The sequence below is a fragment of the Eschrichtius robustus genome, chromosome 12 (assembly GCF_028021215.1).
Source record: "Eschrichtius robustus isolate mEscRob2 chromosome 12, mEscRob2.pri, whole genome shotgun sequence".
NCBI classification, from domain to species: domain Eukaryota; kingdom Metazoa; phylum Chordata; class Mammalia; order Artiodactyla; family Eschrichtiidae; genus Eschrichtius; species Eschrichtius robustus.
Window position 1 is genome coordinate 52,441,911 of NC_090835.1, and position 23,594 is coordinate 52,465,504.

Below are 23,594 nucleotides of genomic sequence, written 5' to 3' on the forward strand. Positions count from 1 at the left end.
TACCCTGTCACATCTCACCCCACCCCCTCCCCATATCCTCAAGTCCATTCTCTAGTAGGTCTGTGTCTTTATTCCCGTCTTGCCACTAGGTTCTTCATGGCCTTTTTTTTTTTTTTTTCCTTAGATTCCGTATATATGTGTTAGCATACTGTATTTGTTTTTCTCTTTCTGACTTACTTCACTCTGTATGACAGACTCTAACTCCATCCACCTCATTACAAATACCTCCATTTCATTTCTTTTTATGGCTGAGTAATATTCCATTGTATATATGTGCCACATCTTCTTTATCCATTCATCTGTCGATGGACATTTAGGTTGCTTCCATGTCCTGGCTATTGTAAATAGAGCTGCAATGAACATTTTGGTACATGACTCTTTTTGACCTATGGTTTTCTCAGGGTATATGCCCAGTATTGGGATTGCTGGGTCGTATGGTAGTTCTAGTTGTAGTTTTTTCAGGAACCTCCATACTGTTTTCCATAGTGGCTGTATCAATTTACATTCCCACCAACAGTGCAAGAGTGTTCCCTTTCCTCCACACCCTCTCCAGCATTTATTGTTTCTAGATTTTTTGATGATGGCCATTCTGACCGGTGTGAGATGATATCTCATTGTAGTTTTGATTTGCATTTCTCTAATGATTAATGATGTTGAGCATTCTTTCATGTGTCTGTAGGCCATCTGTATATCTTCTTTGGAGAAATGTCTATTTAGGTCTTCTGCCCATTTTTGGATTGGGTTGTTGGTTTTTTTGTTATTGAGCTGCATGAGCTGCTTGTAAATCTTGGAGATTAATCCTTTGTCAGTTGCTTCATTTGCAAATATTTTCTCCCATTCTGATGGTTGTCTTTTGGTCTTGTTTATGGTTTCCTTTGCTGTGCAAAAGCTTTTAAGTTTCATTAGGTCCCATTTGTTTATTTGTGTTCTTATTTCCATTTCTCTGGGAGCTGGGTCAGTTTTTCCTTTTCTATTTCATTAATTTTTGCTTTAATTCTTATTATTTCCTTCTTCTGCTTGCTTTGGGTTTAGTTTGCTCTTCTTTTCCAGTGTTTTCCAACAGGTTAGGATTTTTTTTTTTTTAACATTTTACTGGACTGTAATTGCTTTACAATGGTGTGTTAGTTTCTGCTTTATAACAAAGTGAATCAGTTATACATATACATATAACCCCATATCTCTTCCCTCTTGCATCTCCCTCCCTCCCACCCTTCTAGCTGGTCACAAAGCACCGAGCTGATCTCCCTGTGCTATGCGACTGCTTCCCACTAGCTATCTATTTTACATTTGGTAGTGTGTATATGTCCATGCCACTCTCTCACTTCGTCCCAGCTTACCCTTCCCTCTCCCTGTGTCCTCAAGTCCATTCTCTAGTAGGTCTGCGTCTTTATTCCCATCTTGCCCCTAGGTTCTTCATGACCTTTTTTTTTTTTTTTAAGAGTCCATATATATGTGTTAGCATATGGTATTTGCTTTTCTCTTTCTGACTTAGTTCACTCTGTATGACAGACTCTAGGTCCATCCACCTCACTACAAATAACTCAATTTTGTTTCTTTTTATGGCTAAGTAATATTCCATTGTATATATGTGCCACATCTTCTTTATCCATTCATCTGTCGATGGACACTTAGGTTGCTTCCATGTCCTGGCTATTGTAAAGAGAGCTACAATGAACATTGTGGTACATGACTCTTTTTGAATTATGGTTTTCTCAGGGTATATGCCCAGTAGTGGGATTGCTGGGTCGTATGGTAGTTCTATTTTTAGTTTTTTAAGGAACCTCCATACTGTTCTCTATAGTGGCTGTATCAATTAACATTCCCACCAACAGTGTATGAGGGTTCCCTTTTCTCCACACCCTCTCCAGCATTTATTGTTTGTAGATTTTTTTTTAAATAAATTTTTATTTATTTATTTGGCTGTGTTGGGTCTTTGTTTCTGTGCGAGAACTTTCTCTAGTTGTGGCGAGCAGGGGCCACTGTTCATCGCTGTGCGCAGGCCTCTCACTGTCGCGGCCTCTCTTGTTGCGGAGCACTGGCTCCAGACGCGCAGGCTCAGTAGTTGTGGCTCACGGGCCCAGTTGCTCCGTGGCATGTGGGATCTTCCCAGACCAGGGCACGAACCCGTGTCCCCTGCATTGGCAGGCAGACTCTGAACAACTGCGCCACCAGGGAAGCCCTGTTTGTAGATTTTTTGATGATGGCCATTCTGACGGGTGTGATAGGATTTTTATTTGAGATAATTTTTCTTATTTTAATGTAGGCATTTATAATTTCCCCTCTATGCAGTGCATTAACTGCATCCCATAAGGTTTAGCATGTTTTGCCTTCATTCATCTCAAAATATTTTCTAATTTTGTGATTTCTCCTTGTCTCATCAGTTATTTAGAAGTGCTTTGTTTCATTTCTATTTATTTATGAATTTCCCAATTTATTTATGTTATTAATTTCTAATTCTACCCCATAGTAATTAGAGAAAATACTTTGTACAATTATAATCCTTTTAAATTTATTATGGCTTATTTTATTGCCTAGCATATGGTCTACCCCGAAGAATGTTCCATGCGCACTTGAGAAGAATGTGTATTCTGCTGCTGTTGGGTGCCATTTTATATAATCAATGTTCACTTTTATTTAACTGTGTATTGATTTTTTTTTCCCCCTTTCCATTCCATCTTGCCTCTCAAATAATTTTCTTTCTGTCTGAAATACTTCTTTTACTATTTCCTACAAGGAGGATCTGCTGGTGGCAAACCACCTTGATTTTGGTTTATCTGAAAAAATACATTTGTTTCATCTTCGTTCTTTGAAATATATTTTCAGCGACTATAGAATTCTAAATTTGCAGCTATTTTTTGCTAGTAATTGTATTCTTGCTTCCATTGCTATTGTTTTAGAAGACAGCAGTCAAACTGCTGCTACTTTGAAAGTATTCTGTCCCTTCTCTCTAACTGCTTTGACAATATTTTCTTTGTCTTTACCATTCTGCAGCATCACTGGTATATATATATACTTATAGATATTTTCCATATTGGGATTTGTTGTTGGACTTATTCAATCTATGTATTGGAATATTCATCAGTTCTATAAAATTCACAGGCATTTTGTCTTCAGATATCACTTCCACCTCATTTTTTTCTCTCCTCTCTGGGAATTCTGATTAAAGTATATGTTAATCCTTATTCTTGGGACTTCCCTGGTGGCACAGTGGTTAAGAATCCACCTGCCAATGCAGGGGACACGGGTTCGAGCCCTGTCTGGGAAGATCCCATATGCTGCAGAGCAACTAAGCCCATGCGCCACACTACTGAGCCTGTGCTCTAGAGCCCATGAGCCTCAACTGCTGAGCCCACGTGCCACAACTACTGAAACCCGTGCGCCTAGAGCCCGTGCTCCACAACAAGAGAAGCTACTGCAGTGAGAAGCCCATGCACTGCAACAAAGAATAGCCCCCGCTCACCACAACTAGAGAAAGCCCACACGCAGCAACAAAGACCCAACGTGGCCAATAATTAATTAATTAATTTTTAAAAGATCCTTATTCTTTCCTTCATGTCTCTTTATTATCTTAATATTTTCCATCTTTTCTTGTTTCTTTACTACATTTTGGATGATGTCTTCTCATTTCTTTTTTTTTAATATTTATTTATTTATTTGGTTGCACTGGGTCTTAGTTGCAGCACGCGGGCTCCTTAGTTGCAGCTCACAAGTTGTGGCTTGCCAGCTCCTTAGTTGCAGCACGCAGGCTCCTTAGTTGTGGCATGTGAACTCTTAGTTGCGGCATGCACGTAGGATCTAGTTCCCTGACCAGTGATCGAACGCGGGCCCCCTGCATAGAGAGCATGGAGCCTTAACCACTGCACCACCAGGGACGTCCCCTTCTGCTTTCTTTTTCAAGGTTAAGTTCTTTGTTTAAATGTGTCTGATACGCAGCCAAAAACATTTATTGCCTTTTAAATTTATCATTGTATTTTTAATTTCTAGAAGTCCTATTTTGTGCTTTTTCAGATCAACTAAGCACTTTTTATCATTTCCTATTCTTTGCAGATATTTTCAAACTTGTCTTTTATTTCTTTAAATACAGTAATCATCACTGTTCTATAATCTGTGCCTGTTAATACCAGTATTGGACTTATTTTTAGGTCAGTTTCTGCTACATGTGGTATCTGTTGCTTCTCACTCATGGTGCCTTGTTTCCTTGTACACTTCACTGTTTTCTACTTCCGTGGGCATGGTCTTTGAATAAGTATTTGTATGGGATTTCCTGAAGTATAAAATGAAGGGGTTTTTTTTTTATCCAGAGAGGAGTTAGTTACAATTTTTCCTATCAGGCATCTGGATAAATGTCAGTCTCAGGCCACTTTAAGCTAAATCCATGGCTTGAAGTGTCTTAGACATAAATTTTTGTTAGGACTACAATTCCAAATGAGGATTAGCACTTGGCCTCCTAGCACCAAGACAGCTCATCCAACAGTTCTTGAGAATGAGGGGAGGGGATATTTTTTATTCTTGTTCCCTCTTGAGACTTTAACCCTTCAGACTCTCAGATTCATGTGTGCATGTGACAGTGGTAGAGTGGGGAGGAGAGGGCTATCAGATTCCCTACATCATGTGAGCTCCGGGCTTTCACATTTATCTCTCTTGCACAGGGGCTTGGCCATCAAAATCTCTGTTTAATTTCATAGCATTTTTTTCCAGATAGGCAAATGCTATTAATACAAAAGTGTCTTGGGGTGCATGCTTACTTCTCCAGGTAGGACCATCAAGTATAGTTGTTCAGGTCGCGTACTGCACACTGGCACCATATCTGAGGGAGCTCCAGTCACCTACAGATATGTTTATTGTGAAAAGTTTTTGCATTTTTTATTATAGCTTTTGGTTCCAAAGCTGGAGAGATTACTGTATTTGTTGTAATAATTTTACAGTAGATGACAGTTAAGTCTCTTATTCTAATAAAATCAATTTATTATGATAATTTTGCTGACAGATGGAAGTGAAGTATGCCATTTTAAGTGAGTTTCTTCTCCCCTGCCTTTATTTTAAGCTTGACAGGGTCACCCAAGGCACTGCTTCGTCTTTCCGCGAGGCTCCTGGGGACCCCAGCGCTCCCTCCTGCACCATGGTTTTCTTGCCTAAAGCTGTCCTTTGCTTTCAGACTCAGCTCCCACCTCTGCCTGAGTTCACATCCTATTCCACCCATCTGTCGCACATTTTTCGAGGCCTGCTACCTGCCCATAGACTGATGTGGTGCAGGCAGCCAGGGTGCACCAGACGTGGCTGCTGCTGCCTTGTCCAGTGGGGAGAAATGCAGCACACTCATTGTAGGAAGGACCTGAAAATGTCCTAAGACAATGGGACAGAGAGAAGGGAAGCAACCTGCTGTCTGTGGTCACCCCAGGGCTGGGGCAGCAGAGGAAAGCAGAGCTGAGGCTGAATCAGGGTCTTGGACACCAAGTGACCCAACCTAAGGGAACCTAGGACGCTGAGGCTTGGCACTTGGTGTTTGTAAAACATCTTTTTATTTACTTATTTTAATTTAATTTTTTATTTTTATACAATTTTACAGGTTACCTTCAATTTACAGGTATTACAAAATATTGGCTATATTCCCTGCGTTATACAATATATCCTTGAGCCTATCTTACACTCAATAGTTTGTACCTCCCACTCCCCCAACCTCCATATTGCCCCTCCCCCTTTCTCTCCCCCAACTAGTAACCACTAGTGTGTTCTTTATATCTGCGAGTCTGCTTCTTTGTTGTTATATTCACTAGTTTGTTGTACTTTTTAGATTCCATGTATGTGATATCAATTCTCTGTCTGGCTTATTTCACCTAGCACAGTGCCCTCCCAAGTCTATCCATGTTGCTGCAAATGGCAAAATTTTGTGCTTTTTTAATGGCTGAGTAGTATTCCATTGTATATATATGTATACCATATCTTCTTTATCCATTCGTCTGTTGATGGACACTGAGGATGTTTGCATTTCTTGGCAATGGTAAATAATGCTGCTAAACATCTTTTTAAAAGGAAGATTTGAAGGGCTTATCCAGATAAACATGCCAGAACATGCGGTTAAATTTTTTTTAAGTTAAGAGGTAAAAATAGATTAAAACACCAGTGTAACTGTCATCACAGTCCAGGGCCGAATGCAATGGGGTAGTTGCTACACTTAGATCTTTAGGCAAGTGGGAAACTACAGTTCTGATAGGCATCTGCCAGAGGGTGAGTTTGCTGAGACTAAATTCCCATGGATCCTAGAGTCAGCCTGTGTCCGTGCTTGTCCTCACACAGGGAAGCTCTTTGTGCTGGAGTCTCAGAATGGCTCTCAGGGCCTGGAACTAGAGGCCGCTCGGCTTTCCTGCAAGAGCAGAGGCGCTCACCTGGTGTCTGCGGATGAGCTGCGGAGGGTGGTGCAGGACTGTGCCTTCTCCGTGTGCACCACGGGCTGGCTGGCGGACGGCAGCCTAGGGTAAGTCAGGCCAGCTGGGGGCGCTTTCCTGCCAACTCACCCCGCCTTGCCATCAGGGCTGATACGGGGTTCAATAGAGGTGCCAGGATAGACAGAGTGCAATGGGCTGTGGCTTCCAGTATATTGTTTTGAGTTAAATATAAAAACAAAATGTTAAACAAAATATAAAAACAAAAATATTAAAAACATTTTTCTGGAGTTCTGTCACAGTTTTTTCCTCTTTACTTTGTTATTCTGAATTTCCTTTCAAGTTACAAAAGAATAAAATGCTTGTAAAAATTTCAAATAATACAGATATATATAAAGTGCAAAGTGAGTTTCTCTCTTCTTCCCCACCTCAGAGGTAATGACTCTTAACTATTTGACATATATTCTTTATCTCTTTTTCTCTGTGGATATTCATCTGCGTCCATGGGAAGAGGAAGATGGTATGGAGGTTTTAAAATATAACCACGAGGGACTTCCCTCACGGTCCAGTGGTTAAGACTCCGTGCTTCCACTGCAGGGGGCACGGGTTCAATCCCTGGTCGGGGAACTAAGATCCCGCATGTCCTGTGGCACGGCAAAATAAATAAAAGTTCAGAGTCATCAGATCAATTTTAAAAAATGATAAATTTAAATAAATTTTAAAAAATAAAATAAAATATGGCCACAAATTCTTTCACATTACTCCCATTGAGAAGTGGGGTTTATGTCCTCTCCCTGTGAATCAGGGACAGCATAGTACTGCCTCGACCAGTAGAATACAGCAGGAGTGATACTGTGTGACTTCTGAGGGTAGGTCGGAAAAACCCATGGTCAGATTTCTGGGGACACTTACTTTTGAGATGCTACCTAAGAAGTCCTAGGAAGCCCAGGCCACGTGGAAATGCCTTATGTATGTACTCTCACCAATAGCCCCAACTGATGTCCCAGCCAATAGCCAGCATTAACTACCAGAAATGTGAGTGCAGATGCCTCCAGGTGATACTAGCCCCCAGCTATTGAGTTAGCCAGCCTGTGAGTCTTTCCAGCTCAGCCTTAGACATTATAGAGCAGAGACAAGCCTTTCCCATTGTGCCCCATCTGAATTCCTGACCCATGGAATCCTTGTGGAGAAGTAATTCTGTGGCCAGCTAGGAGAAAACATCCCACTAGTGCTGTTAACTACTCCATTAGTCATAAACAGAGAAGGCAGGAGCCATTCCACGTTTTCCTTCATGCCACAGGAATGTGAAAGAACAAATGGCCTCCAAAAACTACTTTGCTTGATAATGACCCAGAAGGTGTCTGGCTGGGAGATGGCCATAGAAAACACATGCAACCATGCTGATTCACATCTCCAAAGGTGCCACATGTGAAGCAGCAATTGAATAAAGAGAACAACTGTGGTTACTTCCGAAGCTTTTCAGTGAATCTGGAATTGTGGCTCTCTCTGCTTTATATTTCACATCCAAGTTCCTAAATAGACAAAATATGTCCCGTGTATGCATGTTTCCATAACATAGTCAAGTATGGATATTTTTCATAACTCTGTCAGTATCGTTATATCAGATAACCAGGGTATTCTAAAGATTCTAAAGAGCCAGCTTGGAGCCAGGCTTAGGTCTCCCAGGCATTACAAATTGAAACTGAGTCACTGGAAAGGTTTATCCTCTCTGGGTTTCCTGTAAGGTGTTAAGACATGTTAATGGATCTCTAACTTGCTTAGATGCTATTTTGTTGTTGTTGTTGGCTGCACCGCACAGCTTATGGGATCTTAGTTCCCTGACCAGGGATGGAACCCCAGCCCTCGGTAGTTAGAGCACGGAGTCCTAACCACTGAACGACCAGGGAATTCCCTTAGATGCTATTTCTTTAAAGTAAACACACTTACTTGATATATTTACTACATGACATATTAAAATAGTTTTCCATGTTAATGTCTCTGGAACCAAGAAGTATCTGACCATTAGTATGTACATTTCACCGTGCATCTTTCCTGCACAGCCATCTCCCCTCCCCACTAAAAACTAATTATTAAACGCATGGTGCATCTTGCAATTGATGGCATAGTAGCCATATAGATCTGATCTGTATCTCCATGAATTTATATTCAGTATATACATATATCTAGAAGATGGAGATCTAGAATGGTGAATCTAGAATTTGGGGCTATTTGTCTCCTGGGAGCTTTTACAGATTTCATAAAGCATGTCTGAAAAGCTGAGAAGCAACTTAGATAGCCTCATAGGACTAGGAGAACAGAGATTTGAATTCAGGTTTTATGTATGTGGGGGCCAAGGGAATCCTTTTGCTTAGGGTTGGAACACTGAAGGGCTGTACCCTAGGAGTCACAGTAAACTGGAACAAGTACACAGGCCCTCAAAGGAGCTGCAGCATAGCTTCGAATCCTCTGAAGCCATGAGTTTGGATTGAGATGATACTAGAGTTCCAGTGTTCCAGATAGGTAGCAGAACTGATTTTAAAAATCTTCTCTGGAGGAAAATAACATCATCCTAGACAATTTATTTCCACAAACTATTTTAGCAAGTATAGGATTTGTCAAGCAAAATAAAATAACCAGTCACGTGAGGAGACAAGGCAACAAGATAAAAATAGCCAATAGAAACTCTAGATGTTAACACTGGTAGATACAAACTTTAAAAGAATTCTTTAAAATGTTCAAAGATACCAAAGACAAAAAGGAGAATTTTGGCAGAAGACTGAAAAGTATAAAAACAACCAAATGAAAACTCTAGAAATGAAAAATACAGTAGCTGAAATTAAGAACTTAATGGATGGATCTAACAGCTGATTTTAACAGTCAAAGAGAAAATTAATGAACTGGAAGGTATTTCAGAGGAAGATGTCCAGAATAAAGAACAGAAGAAGAAAGGATGAAAATATAGAAGAAAGAGTACAAGGCAAAGAAGATGCATGTAATTGGAATTCCGAAAGGAGAAGAGAAAGAAGACAAAGCAAAAGCAATATGGGACTTAGCCACAACTGTGGAAAAACATCCACACACAGATTCAAGAAGCCCTACAAAGCCCGAGTAGGATACATAAAATAATTTCATGACTTGGAACAACATGGTAAAACTGGTAAAAATCAAATATGAAGAAAAACTATTAAAAGTAATAATAAGAAAAAGAAAGAGTACCTTCAAAGGAGCAACAATAAACTGACAGTGAAAGCCCCAAGACCACTGAATGAGGCCTTCAAAGTGCTGAAAGGAAATTACTGCCAACCTAGAATTCTATACCCAGTGAAAATATCTTCCAAGAATAAAGATAAAATAAAGAATTTTCAGACAGACAAAAGGTGAGAGAATTCATCATACATGATCTGCACTAAAAAAAAAAAAAAAAAACACTGAAGGGTGTTCTTCAGGCAGGAGGAAAATAATTGCAGGTGGATGGCCGGAGATGCAAAAAGGGATGAGTGGAAAAAGTAAATATGGGGGTGAATTGGAATTATGTACAGATGGTCCCTGACTTACAGTGGTTCAACTTACAATTTTTTTTAACTTTATGATGGTGCAAAAACATTATGCATGCAACAGAAACTGTTCTTCAAATTGTGAATTTTGATCTCTTCCCAGGCTAGTGATATACTGTCTGATACTCTCTCATGATGCTGGGCAGTGGAAGTAAGCTGCAGCCCCCAGTCAGCCATGTGATCATGAAAGTAAACAACTGATAAACTTATAACCATTCTGCTTTTTCACTTTCAGTACAGCATTCAATAAATTACATGAGATGTTCAATGCTTTATTGTAAAATAGACTTTGTGTTAGATGATTTTCCCCAACTGTAGGCTAAAGTAAGTGTTCTGCGCACATTTAAGGTAGGCTAGGCTAAGCTCTGATGTTCAGTAGGTTTTGTGTGTTATATGCATTTTTGACTTACCATATTTTCAACTTACAATGAGCTTTTGGAGATATAACCCTGCTGTAAGTCGAGGAAGATCTATAATTATATAAAGCAGTAACAGTAATACTAAACACTAAAAAATGGTATATCAGTCAGGAAGTGTTTTAAGTATGTTAATACATAGTATTTTAAATTGGGTTGTTGGGAAAGAGAGTAAAAGTAACATTAAATTTTAATAAGTCAAGGAAGCGTGTTATAACCTCTGTGGTAACCACTAAAAGAATAGTAAAAGAACATATTACTTCCAAACCAATACAGAAGAAAAGGAGATTGCCAAAAAGGAATTCAAACAATCAAAATACGAGAAAGAAAAGAGAGGAAGAAAGGAAGAATGGGCAGAACTAATAGAAATATGGCAGATTTAAATTCAAAGAGATCTGTTACTAAATTAAGCAGATGTGATGCTCTGATTAGAAAACAAGGCCATCAGGTGGATTTTTTAAAGTTCTACTATTTGCTGTTTACAAAAGATATCCTTAAATAAATCATGCGGCAAAAATAAATTATAATGGAAATTCACATATATGTAGAAATGAATGATATTAAAATATAACATACTCAAACTCATGGGATGCCACTAGTGCTATACCTGGAGGAAAATGTAAAGCGTTAAATGCTTGTGTTAGAAAAGGAAAGAGGCTGAAGGTTCATGAACCAATGATCCATCTTAAGAAATCTGAAAATAACAGCAAAACAAACACCCCAAAAAGAAGAGAACTAATAAAGAGAAGAGAATTTTATGAAATAAAAACCAAGCATACACTAGAAGAGATCAACAATGTATTGCCTCTGAATCTTGAATTGATATATGTGACCTCAACTCAAGCACCACCTATAACTTCCTGCTTTTAGACTTCTGGGGAGAGTATTGATACTTTATCATATTGATACTTTCAGCCAAAACTCCTGAATCAGGAAAATCTCTGCTGATTCAGCGCTGACAGAAGAAAAGAATTCTTTCCCAGTTTTGGTTAGTTCTCCTAACCCAGTGTCTTCTTTGTCTGTTTTAGGACAACCATGTGTAGCAAGGGGAGTGGTGAACAGCAAATCATGAGAGCTGTCGATGTGAGAATTGAAAGCAACCCGGTTCCTGGTGGCACATACAATGCCCTGTGTATGAAGGATGAAGGTCAGTGCCAGAGCCTTTGTAAAGGTTTTGGAGGGTGTGCTCGTGGGGGTTGACCTCTTAGGTTGTGTTCTATAGAAACTGACCTTAACATGAGGATTCACTGACCATCATGAATCAGGGAGACTTCCAAAGAAAAGCCAACAGGGCAGTGGGGAAGTGGACAGGGAAAGGAAGGGGGAAGGCAATGGTGCAGCACTAAGCAAAGTCCACAGTGGCTGTGAGGTGGGGGGGGGGGTAACTTTGGCTCAATCCTGCAGGGAATCTCTGGAGACAGTGACCACAGGTCACCACGGGTTTCCTGATCAGGGGTGAGAGAACAGGGGTATTGATACCACTGAACTTGTCAGTCATTGTTTAAGGGCTGCTTCAGGGAGATATAAATTCCTGGACTCTTCTGGTTTTCAGTGTGCTCAGACAAAGAATTACGATAGCTGAGTCACCCTCCAACAAAGATGCACAGATGCCCACCCAGAGCCCCTGTGCATGGGAATGGTAAAGGGATCTAGGAAATATGGGCAGACCCCTGACAGCATGCGCTGCAGCTGCTGATACCACTTACCCTTTGGTCTGTCTTCATGGTGGAAATTTTTCTAAAAAGAAAAAAAATCCTTTTTTCCCGAAAGGAAATTTATAGGATTTAGGAAACTGCTCCTAGAAAGAAAAATTCAACTTCCTTCTGGGAAATCAGCTGAGTGGTGAGGAGAAAACCATAAAGGAGTCTCCAGGGCAGCGTTTCATGTGCACTGGAAAAAGTATACCTTCATTATCAGAAATACATGCTGCTGAAAGGGAATGTCCATGCAAATGGGGAGAAAGCGAGCTGCTTACTCATCAGTCATAGAAATCAGCACAGGTACTGCCAGGCTGCACAGTGGTCCCATCTGGGAAGTTTTAAGAACTACTGATACCTGGGTGCCAGCCCTGGAGATTCGGATATAAATGTTCTGGACACTGGGGTTTCTTAAAGCTGCTCAGTGACTATAACATGTAGCCCAGTTTGAGAATTAGTTCTCTAATGCGGAGTTTCCCAAAGCTCTCTGATGATGAGAAATACCAGGTGAACTTATTAGAAATGCAAACCCTCAGGCTGCATCCCAGAGGCACCAAATCCCAATCTCCAGGGAAGGGGTCAGAGGAGTTGGTAAATCAAAGAGCCACAGTGAACCCTACCACCCTGGCTGGTGCTTGTTAGATGTTTATTGGTGGTAGGCTTCTCTGCTGCCATGGCATCTCCCTCCAGGAAGGGTTCTACATTTGCTGATTGCAGTCAAGCAACTGAAAGATGTGGCCATGGAAAGCCCTGGGGAGAACAACATCCATGGTTTGTTTTTTAAAAAACCACATAAATAAATGAAAACGATCCTTTGAATCTCAAACATAGGCAAAGGTTCAGATCCCTGAGGGAGATGGGACAGAGCCAGAGGAAAACCAGCATGACCTTCTTCCTTTAGTGATCTCAAATGGATACGTGGGGCTTCTGAGTCTGATCTCTTTCCCCTCATGAACAAGAGGTAGCAGCTAGCTTTTGCTGTGTAACATACCACCCCCAAATGTAGTGGCTTAAAACAACTGTTTGTTTAGTTCACTATTTTGGGGGGAGGGCAGCAATTTGTGTTATTCTTCTGGCCTCAGCTGGGCTCATTCACAAGTCTGCAGTCAGCTGCTGGGTAGGGGCCTTGCTTCTGGGCGTTGGCTGGATGTTGACTGGGGTGTGAGGGGGGTGCACTGAGCCATGTGTTCCTCATCATACAACAGGAGATCCTGGGCTTTCCACCTCACAGGCTTCAAACAGGTTGTGTGTATGCAAGTGTGTGCCCCTTTGCCCACAACTGTAGTGCACGAAGCCAGAGGTTGGAAACATCTGTTCACATCCTATAGGGCAGCAAATTTAAAACCATGACAGTGACTCCAAAACTGAGTTATTGCCAAACCAGTAAGACATGCCTCCTGATATACTGCACTCAGAGGAGCACAACTTCAGTTCAGTAGTATTCCTGCCAAAAATGTGCAACCTGAATCTAATCATGAGGAAACTTTAGCCAAACTCAAGTTGAGAAACATCATACAAAATGACTGGCCTATACTCTTTTCAAAATGTCAAGGAGGGCTTCCCTGGTGGCGCAGTGGTTAAGAATCCGCCTGCCAGTGCAGGAGACACGGGTTCGAGCCCTGGTCCGGGAAGATCCCACGTGCCGCGGAGCAACTAAGCCCGTGCGCCACAACTACTGAGCCTGCGCTCTAGAGCCCACGAGCCACAACTACTGAAGCCCGTGTGCCTAGAGTCCATGCTCCGCAACAAGAGAAGCCACCACAATGAGAAGCCTGCATACCACAAGGAAGAATAGCCCCTGCTCACCGCAACTAGAGAAAGCCCGCGCAGCAACGAAGACCCAATGCAGTCAAAAATAAATAAAATTAAATTTAAAAAAGAAAAGAAAAATGTCAAGGATAAGAAAGAGAAAGAGGGAATTCCATGGCTGTCCAGTTGTTAGGACTCCACACTTCCACTGCAGGGGGCGCAGGTTCGATCCCTAGTTGGGAAACTAAGATCCTGTAAGCCTCGTGGTGCAGCAAAAAAAAAGACAAAGAAAGGCAAGGCAACTGTTTTGGATTAAAATAGACTAAAAAGACTTGACAACTAAATGTAATTTGTGATCCTAGATTGTATTTTGGACCAGGAGAAAACAGCTATAATTGATGAAATCTGAATATGGATTTGAATTAGATAATAGTATTGTATCAATGCTTAAATTCCCTGATTTTGGTAACTACTGCAGTTATGTAAGACAATATCCTTGTTCTTGGAAATATATACCAAGGTTCTTAGGGACAAAGAGCCATCATATCTACAACTCATTCTCAAGTGGTTCAGAAAGGAATTACAGGGACTTCCCTGGTTGTCCAGTGGTTAAGAATCTGCCTTCTAATGCAGGGGACATGGGTTTGATCCCTGGTTGGGGAACTAAGATCCCACATGCCGCAGGACAACTAAGCCCACACGCCGCAACTAGAGAAGCCCACATGCCGCAATGAAGAGCCTGTGTGTTGCAATGAAGCAAAGACCCAGAGCAGACAAAATTTAAAAAAAAAAAAGAATTACAGATATAGATACACATATATACATATTCATGTATGTATACATACACATATATGTATGTGTTTATGTATGATATATATTTTCTCTCTCTCTCTCTCTCTCTCTATATATATATATATATCTAGAGAGAGAAAATGATAAAGCAAATGGGGCAAAATGAAAACACATTAGTAAATCTGGATAAAGGGTTTATGGGAGTTCCTTATTTTTAAAATTTTTCTGTAACTTTGAAATTATATGCAAATGAAAATTTCCCCCCAAATGGTCTACATACTCTTCCCAAAACAACAATAACAACAACAGGAAAGCACAAAACAAAACAAAGCAAAAACAAAAACAAAAAAATAAAGCAAATTCATGATGCCTATCAGCTTATGTAAGGACTGATGCCATTTTAGCAAGTGAGCCCTGTGTGGGTGTCTTTGAGTCAAAGTGCTCAAGAGCCCCGCATCCAGGGCAGTTTGCCTGAGCCTAGCTTGCCCGCCTCCCCTCCCCTCCAGGTCAACAGGGAGAGGCTTGGGTGGGGGAAACTGGAGTCTTGGTCCAACAGGGCCTGACTTGTGAGGAGGCTTCAGATGGGTGATGAAGGGGCTCAGGAACACATGCTGAGGTGGGATTAGGGTCAGAGGGCTGCTCTCTCTTGGACTTTCCAGAAAAGCAGGATGGATTCCCCACGATCCCTCAGAGAGAGCTCGGCCCCTGTTCCTCTGCCTTTCCTCCTTTAGAAAGAGCATGTAAACGGCTCCCAGATGGCTCTTCACTTTTCCTCAGGGGAGCCTTGTAGGCAGTCAACAAGGGATTATCACAGTAAGTGAAGTAAGTCAGACAGAGAAAGACAAATACCTTATGATATCACTTATATGTGGAATCTAAAATATGATATAAATGAACTAATTTACAAAATAAAAACAGACTCACAGACGTAGGAAACAAACTTATGGTTACCAAACGGGAAGGGGGGCGGGGGAGGGGTAAATTAGAGATTATTAGCACATCAAACTACCATATATAAAATAGCAGATAAAAACTACTACATATAGGGATTTCCCTGGTGGTCCAATGGTTAAGAATCCACCTTCCAATGCAGGGGACGCAGGTTCGATCCCTGGTCGGGGAACTAAGACCCCTACATGCCGCGGGGCAACTAAGCCCGCGCGCTGCACCTACTGAGCCCGCGTGCTCTGGAGCCTGCACGCCACGACTAGAGAGAAGCCCACGTGCCACAACGAAAGATCCTGCATGCTGCAACTAAGGCCCAACACAGCCAAATAAATAAATATTTTTAAAAACCTACTACATATAAAGTAGATAAACAACAAGGTCCTACTGTATATATGTGTGTGTGTGTGTGTGTGTGTGTGTGTATACATGAATCACTTTGCTGTACACCAGAAACTAACATAACACTGTAAATCAACTATACTTCACCAAGGGAAATATGTGTGCCAAAGGAAGGTAAGAAGCCGAGAAGAGGCTCCTGGGGAGTGCACGTGAGGTCTGGTTCAGCAGACACCCGGGTGCAGTATCACCTCTAAAGGTTGCCTTTTTCCTGATGATGCTTCATTGCACCTAGCCCTGGGCTGCTGCTTCTCTTCGGCAAGACAGGAAGAATGAAGGGTGCTAACTCCAAAAATGGCAGACATATGCCTCATAAAGAGCCCAGAAGGAAAACAGCCTGTGGAATGTTCAGGCAGCTTCCTCCTGTGTTTCTTTTTTGGATAAAGTTCACCATGAATGTAGACGTTTCTCTGTTTCCTTTCAGTATTTTTGTTTCACTGACAGTGAATTTCCAGCCCTGTGGTGACCTCACTTTAATAAGTGAAGTTATTTTTAACCAACTGGATGCTGATGAAATGAGCTGCCTGCACTTGGGTTCTCTGGCTCTGCTTCTCTTGGCAGCTTGTCTGTGGAGTCAACAGCATGGGGTCTGGAGGCTTCAGGTCTCCTCTCACCTTCTCGCTGCAGCACCCAAGGCTCACTAAGGGTGTGCTTCTGTTTCTCCCACTCTAAGCCAGGGCTGGCCTGGCTGCTCTCCCCGCCAGCCCACCTCACCTTCTTAGCACTGTATTTCACCTCCCCTGCATATGTTACTCCTACCTGTATCTCCCTTAAAAATAGAAATGGAATGATTCCCTTCCTTTATGTCTTCAAGAAGAGAGCTGAGGGAGTTCCCTGGTGGTCCAGTGGTTAAGACTCCACACTTCCACTGCAGGGGGCACAGGTTCGATCCCTGGTCAGGGAACTAAGATGCCCCAAGCTGCAGTGTGGCCAAAAATTAAAAGAGAGCTAAATGCTCACCTCTCAGGTGAGCAGGAATTTTTGAGAGTAGCCACCTCCCAGGTCTGCTTGAGAAGGCGCTGTGCCTCAAGATTGGCTTTGGGGAAATTCCAGCAATGATGGGAGACTGGAACCAATGAACTGCAATGCTTTGAGCAGCTGACAGAACTTATCCAGTTCAGGGTCTCCCGAGGGAGTGTGGAAGAGTCTGCACTCTTTACCATTGACCTGGCACTGGCCAATTTTTCATTTATTTGTCCAGGGTAACGCAAAGCAGGGCTCAGACTTGTGGGTACTTCAGATAGATAGATAGATAGATAGATAGATAGATAGATAGATAGATAGATAGATAGATAGATAGATAGATAGATAGATAGATAGATAGATAGAGATAGAGGACTCCTCTCCACCCTCAAGGAGTTGACGGTGTATAAGGACAAGCAAGAGATGAATGAGTTTCCATGGCACAAAGGAGGAACGTAATTAGGGAGACTTCCTGAGGCAGTGGCAGCTGAGGTGGAATTTGAAGGATTTTGTTCTGTGGGGATAATGGTTAGGGAAAGGAGAAGAGGACATTGCAGAGAAAACAGCTGGAGCACAGGCTACAAATCTGAGATCCCAGTGGTTCTGGGGAGACTAGCTCTGGGTGAGCCCTTGTCCTAGTGCTTCAGAGAATGAGTTGGGTTTGGAACATCCCTGCGGGCTCAAGTGGCTGCTGGGCAGGTCTGAGGAGGCTGCAGAGAGCAGCCCAGATAATCCCACTGCAGTTACTCCCAACTTGATCTATAGATTCAATGCAATCTCAGTCATAATTCCAGCAAGTTATTTTGTGGATATGAACAAACTAATTCTATAGTTTATATGGAGAGACAAAGACCCAGAATAGCTAACTCATAATTGAAGAAGAACAAAGTTGGAGGACTGACATGACTCAACTTCAAGACTTACCTAGAGGGAGGGATAGATTGGGAGTTTGGGATCGACACATACACATATTTAAAATAGATAACCAACAAGGACCTACTGTGTAGCACAGGGAACTCTACTCAATAATCTGTAATAACCTAAATGGGAAAAGAATCTGAAAAGGAATAGATACATGTACATGTATAACTGAATCACTCTGCTGTACACGTGAAACTAACACAACATTGTTAATCAACTATGCTCCAATATAAAATAAAATCTTTTTTAAATTAAATTTTAAAAGACATAAAGATGCAGATATCAATACGGTGTGGTACTGGTGAAAGAACAGACAAATATCAATGGAATCGAGTAGGAGCCCAGAAATAGACCCACATAAATATAGTTAACTGATCTTTGACAAGGGAGCAAAAGCAATACAATGGAGCAAAAATAGTCTTTTTAATATAGGTGCTGGGACAACTGAACATCCACACGCAAAAGAAAAGAATCTAGACACAGCCCTTACACCCCTCACAAAATTTAATTCAAAATGCATCACAGACCTAAATGTAAAATGCAAAACTACAAAACTCCTAGAAGATAATACAGATGAAAACCTAGATGACCTTGTTTATGGTGATGACTTTCTTGATACAACACCAAAGGCACAATACATGAAAGAAGTAACTGTTAAGCTGGACTTACTTAACATTGAAAACTTCTGCTCTGCAAAAGACAGTGTCAAGAGAATGAAAAGGCAAGCCCCGGACTGGCGAAAATATCTGCAAAAGACATGTCTACTAAAGGACTATTATTCAAAATATACAAAGAACTCTTGAAATTCAACATTAAGAAAATGAACAGCTCAATTTAAAAATAGGCAAAAGACCTCAACAGATACCTCACGAAAGAAGATACACAGATGGCAAGTAAGCATATGAAAAAATGCTCCACATCATATGTCGTCAGGGAAATGCAAATTAAAACAGTGAGGGACTTCCCTGGTGGTGCAGTGGTTAAGAATCTGCCTGCCATTGCCAGGGACACGGGTTTGAGCCCTGCTCTGGGAAGATCCCACATGCTGCAGAACAACTAAGCCCGTGTGCCACAGCTACTGATCCTATGCTCTAGAGCCCGCAAACCACGGCTACTGAAACCCGCACGCCTAGAGCCCGTGCTCCACAACAAGAGAAACCACCGTAATGAGAAGCCCGCACACCGCAACGAAGAGTAACTTCTGCTCACCGCAACTAGAGAAAACCCACGTGCAGCAACGAAGACCCAACACAGCCAAATAAATTAATTAATTTAAAACAAAAAACAATGATTTACCACTTCACATCTAGTAGAATGGCCAAAATCCAGAACACTGATGACACCAAATGCTGACAAGGATGTGGAGCAGCAGGAACTCTCCTTCATTGCTGGTGGGAATGCAAAATGGTACAGCCACTTCGGAAGACAGTTTGGCAGTTTTTTACCAAACTAAACATACTTTTACCATGCGATCCAGCAATCACAGTTCTTGATATTTACCCAAATTAGCTGAAAACTTAAGTTCACACAAAAACCTGTACATGAATGTTTATTAGCAGCTTATTTTCCTAATTGCCAAAACTTGGAAGCAACCATGATGTCTTTCAGTAGGTGAATGGATAAATAAACTGTAGCACTTCCAGATAATAGGATATTATTCAGTGCTAAAAAGAAATGAGCTATCAAGCCTTGAAAACACATGGAGGAAACAAATGCTTATTACTAAGTGAAAGAAGCCAGTCTAAGAAGGCTACGTACTGAATGATTCCAACTATATGACATTCTAGAAAAAGCAAAACTAGGGAGACAGTAAAAGGATTGATGGTTGCCAGGAGTCAGGAGGAGTGAATAAGTGTAGCACAGAGGATTTTTAGGGCAGTGAAACTATTTTGTATGATACGACAATGGTGGATATATGTAATTATATATTCAAAACCCATAGATTGGGTTTATACAATCAAAACCCATAGACTATAGAACATGAAGAGTGAACCCAAATGTAAACTGTGGCCTTTGAGAGATAATGACATGTCAATGTAAGCTCATGGATTGTAACAAATGTACCACTGTGGTACAGGATAGTGAGAAGGCTGTGCCTAGGTAGAGACAGGAACATGGGAAATCTCTGTACCTTCCACTCAATTTTGCTGTGAACCTAAACCAGCTCCAAAAATTAGTTTATTAGTTTTTTAAAAAGCAGGTACTCGGTAATAAATATGATGTAATCCTGTTTATGTTAACACACACACACAATATCATATATTATCGCTTATATGTGGAATCTAGAGAAATGGTAGAGACGAACTTATGTGCAAAGCAAAAACAGAGTCACAGATGTAGAGAACAAACTTACAGTTACCAAGGGGGGAAGAAGAGGGTGGGATAAATTGGGAGATTGGGATTGACATATATACACTACTATGTATAAAATAGATAACTAATGAGAACCTACTGTAAGCACAGGGAACTCTACTGAATGCTCTGTGGTGACCTAAATGGGAAAGAAATCTAAAAAAGAGTGGATATATGTATACGTATGACCGATTCACTTTTCTGTACAGCAAGAAACTAACACATCATTGTAAAGCAACTCTACTCCAATAAAAAATAATAAATACACACACACACACACAGACAGCTACATATGTAGTATACGTATGTGCATCTCTATCAGTATTTATTTGTAAATACCAAACAGGTAACAGTGTTACCATCAGGGTCGAGGTTGGGGGAGGGGAGAGGCATCCTCTACTCTACAGTCTGTAATATTTCAGCATTTGACAAAGAGTACCACTTGCTGCTGGGCACTGTCTCTGGGGCCACCTTTCAAGGAAACATTAGAGGATAATATTGCCTGGCAATTTAAAAATACAAAGTTGTGGGACTTCCCTGGTGGTCCAGTGGTTAAGAATCCATCTTCCAATGCAGGGGATGTGGATTCAGTCCCTGGTCGGGGAACTAAGATCCCACATGCTGCAGGGCAACTAAGCCTGTGGGCCACAGCTAGAGAGCCTGCATGCCGCAACTACTGAGCCCACACGCTCTGGAGCCCACACACCACAACTAGCGAGAAACCCGAGCGCCGCAACGAAGACCCAACACAGCTAAATAAATAAATAAATAAATCTTTTTTTAAAAAATAAAAAATAAATAAAAACACAAAGTTGTAGCACTTTGTAGCACATTTATTCATTCAAGAAGTATTTTTTGAGTGCTTCATCTGTGCCAGGCATTCTGCCAGGTCCTGGGGATGCCACGGTAAAGGAGATCTCAGTTTAAGGTGCAGGCAACACCCATGGGGGAGAGGGGGTTGCTTTCTGTTTTTCTTCTTCTATTGTTACGTTCCTTTTGGATTAATCCAATATTTTATATTATTCCATTTTACTTCCTCTACAGGCTTCTTTTTTTTCAATATTTATTTATTTGGCTGCATCAGGTCTTAGTTGCAGCATGCAGGATCTTTGCGGTGCATGGGCTCTAGAGCACATGGGCTTAGTTGCCCCAAAACATGTGTGATGTTAGTTCCCCGACCAGGGATCGAACTCATGTCCCCTGCATTGGAAGGAGGATTCTTAACCACTGGACCACCAGGGAAGTCCCAAGGGGTTGCTTTTTAAGTTTTTTTTTTCCTCCCAGGCTGAAAAAGTTCTGCAGAGTTTGGGAAAACTTATTGTGATTCCTTGTCCTCAGAGAAGCCGTGTGGAGACCCACCTTCCTTCCCACACACCATCCTGCAGGGCCACACGGGCTTGGAGATGGGGGATGAGCTGCTGTACCTGTGTGCCCCCGGCCACGTGACGGGCCGGCGCGAAACAGCCTTCACCTTGCTGTGCAACAGCTGTGGGGAGTGGTATGGCCTGGTCCAGGCCTGCGGGAAAGGTAAGCAGGAAAATAACTCCAGGACAGCTGTATGGACTGCTCCTCCTGATGAGAATTTTCTGCTGCTGCCCTGCTGTCTTGCTCTACTCCCTGGGCTGCCCCGTGAGTCTGAATAAAATTATAGCTGAGGCTAAAAAGACTCCTGGTGGGCATTTAGCTCCCGAAACCTGATCTGATTCCCCCAGATGTCCCCATTCCATCATCATCGTATGCCTGGGGGCGAGGCTTCTGCATCCCACCCTTGCCCAGCCCCCTTGGGAATTCTCCCAATAGCAGAAATCACTCTCTCCTATGACTCCTACACCATGGACCTCATGCCAGACCCTGAATTGCTCCCTGACCTCATAGGGTTCCTTTCTCCCCAAGACTCCTTCAGGGCCCACCTTCCTGATCCCCCATGACATCTGGGTACCAAGCAGAGGTTGGCGCTATAGAGGGGGATGACTCCAGCACCACAATGTTACTGAATCTGTAGGACAGTTGGTCCCCAGAATGTCCGGCAGATCCTATGGGAGAACCATGATGAGACTAGGGTGCTGTCTTGTCTGTGAGCTTCATCCATGTTGTTGCCTGAGCTGTGGTTTATTGTGTTCATTGCAGTTTACTATCTATAGTGTGAATACACCACCCATTATTTCTGCTGGTGGTCATTTGGCTTGTTCTCGTGTTGTGACTGTCGAAAATTTACGCTGCGGTGATCGTTCTCCTCCACATCATTCGTTTCACATGTGAACACATTTCTTTTGGTTCCTGGCAGTGGAGTTGCTGCCCATGGGGTAGGTGTGTGTCCAGATTACGTGGATGCTTCCAGAGAGTTTTCTAAAGTGTTTTGACCAGTTTACTCTCCCAACAGCTGTGTATAAGAGCTCTGTTCCAGCATCCTCACGAACCTTCAGGATTGTGAGACTTTTTACCTTTTTACCTATCTGGTGACTACTCCATGGTGACCTGTAAAACCCATGTCTCTACCCAAGCACTTATCTAATCGGATACTATTAGCATTTACTCAGTAAGTGTCTGTCCAAGATTTTTGCCCATTTCTCTAATTGATTTTTTACGTTAATGTTGGATTTCTTTTTTATGAAAACTTTCTTTTTTTTGTTGTTTTGCTGCTGTTGTTTTTTTTATCAGTCATCAATTTTATACACATCACTGTATACATGTCAATCCCAATCACCCAATTCAGCACACCACCATCCCCACCCCACCACAGTTTTACCCTTTGGTGTCCATACGTTTGTTCTCTACATCTGTGACTCAACTTCTGCCCTGCAACCCGGTTCATCTGTACCATTTTTCTAGGTTCCACATACATGCGTTAATATACGATATTTCTTTTTCTCTTTCTGACTTACTTCACTCTGTATGACAGTCTCTAGATCCATCCATGTCTCAACAAATGACTCAATTTCGTTCCTTTTTATGGCTGAGTAATATTCCATTGGATATATGTACCACAACTTCTTTATCCACTCGTTTGTTGATGGGCATTTAGGTTGCTTCCATGACCTGGCTATTGTAAATAGTGCTGCAATGAACATTGGGGTGCATGTGTCTTTTTGAATTACGGTTTTCTCTGGGTATATGCCCAGTAGTGGGATTGCTGGGTCATATGGTAATTCTATTTTTAGTTTTTTAAGGAACCTCCATATTGTTCTCCATACTGGCTGTATCAATTTACATTCCCACCAACAGTGCAAGAGGGTTCCCTTTTCTCCACACCCTCTCCAGCATTTGTTGTTTGTAGATTTTCTGATGATGCCCATTCTAACTGGTGTGAGGTGATACCTCATTGTAGTTTTGATTTGCATTTCTCTAATAATTAGTGATGTTGAGCATCTTTTCATGTGCTTCGTGGCCGTCTGTATGTCTTCTTTGGAGAAATGTCTATTTAGGTCT

General features: G+C 41.7%; 1 protein-coding gene across 1 annotated transcript in view; it reads left to right on the top strand.

The window, feature by feature from the left end:
• Positions 1 to 23,594, top strand: part of SUSD5 (sushi domain containing 5) — a 43,433-nt gene that overhangs the window by 4,711 nt on the left and 15,128 nt on the right. The window contains exons 2-4 of the mRNA XM_068559173.1: positions 6,295 to 6,472; positions 11,379 to 11,497; positions 21,507 to 21,695. Coding sequence (XP_068415274.1) covers positions 6,295 to 6,472; positions 11,379 to 11,497; positions 21,507 to 21,695 — 486 coding nt within the window. The remainder of the gene's footprint in view (positions 1 to 6,294; positions 6,473 to 11,378; positions 11,498 to 21,506; positions 21,696 to 23,594) is intronic.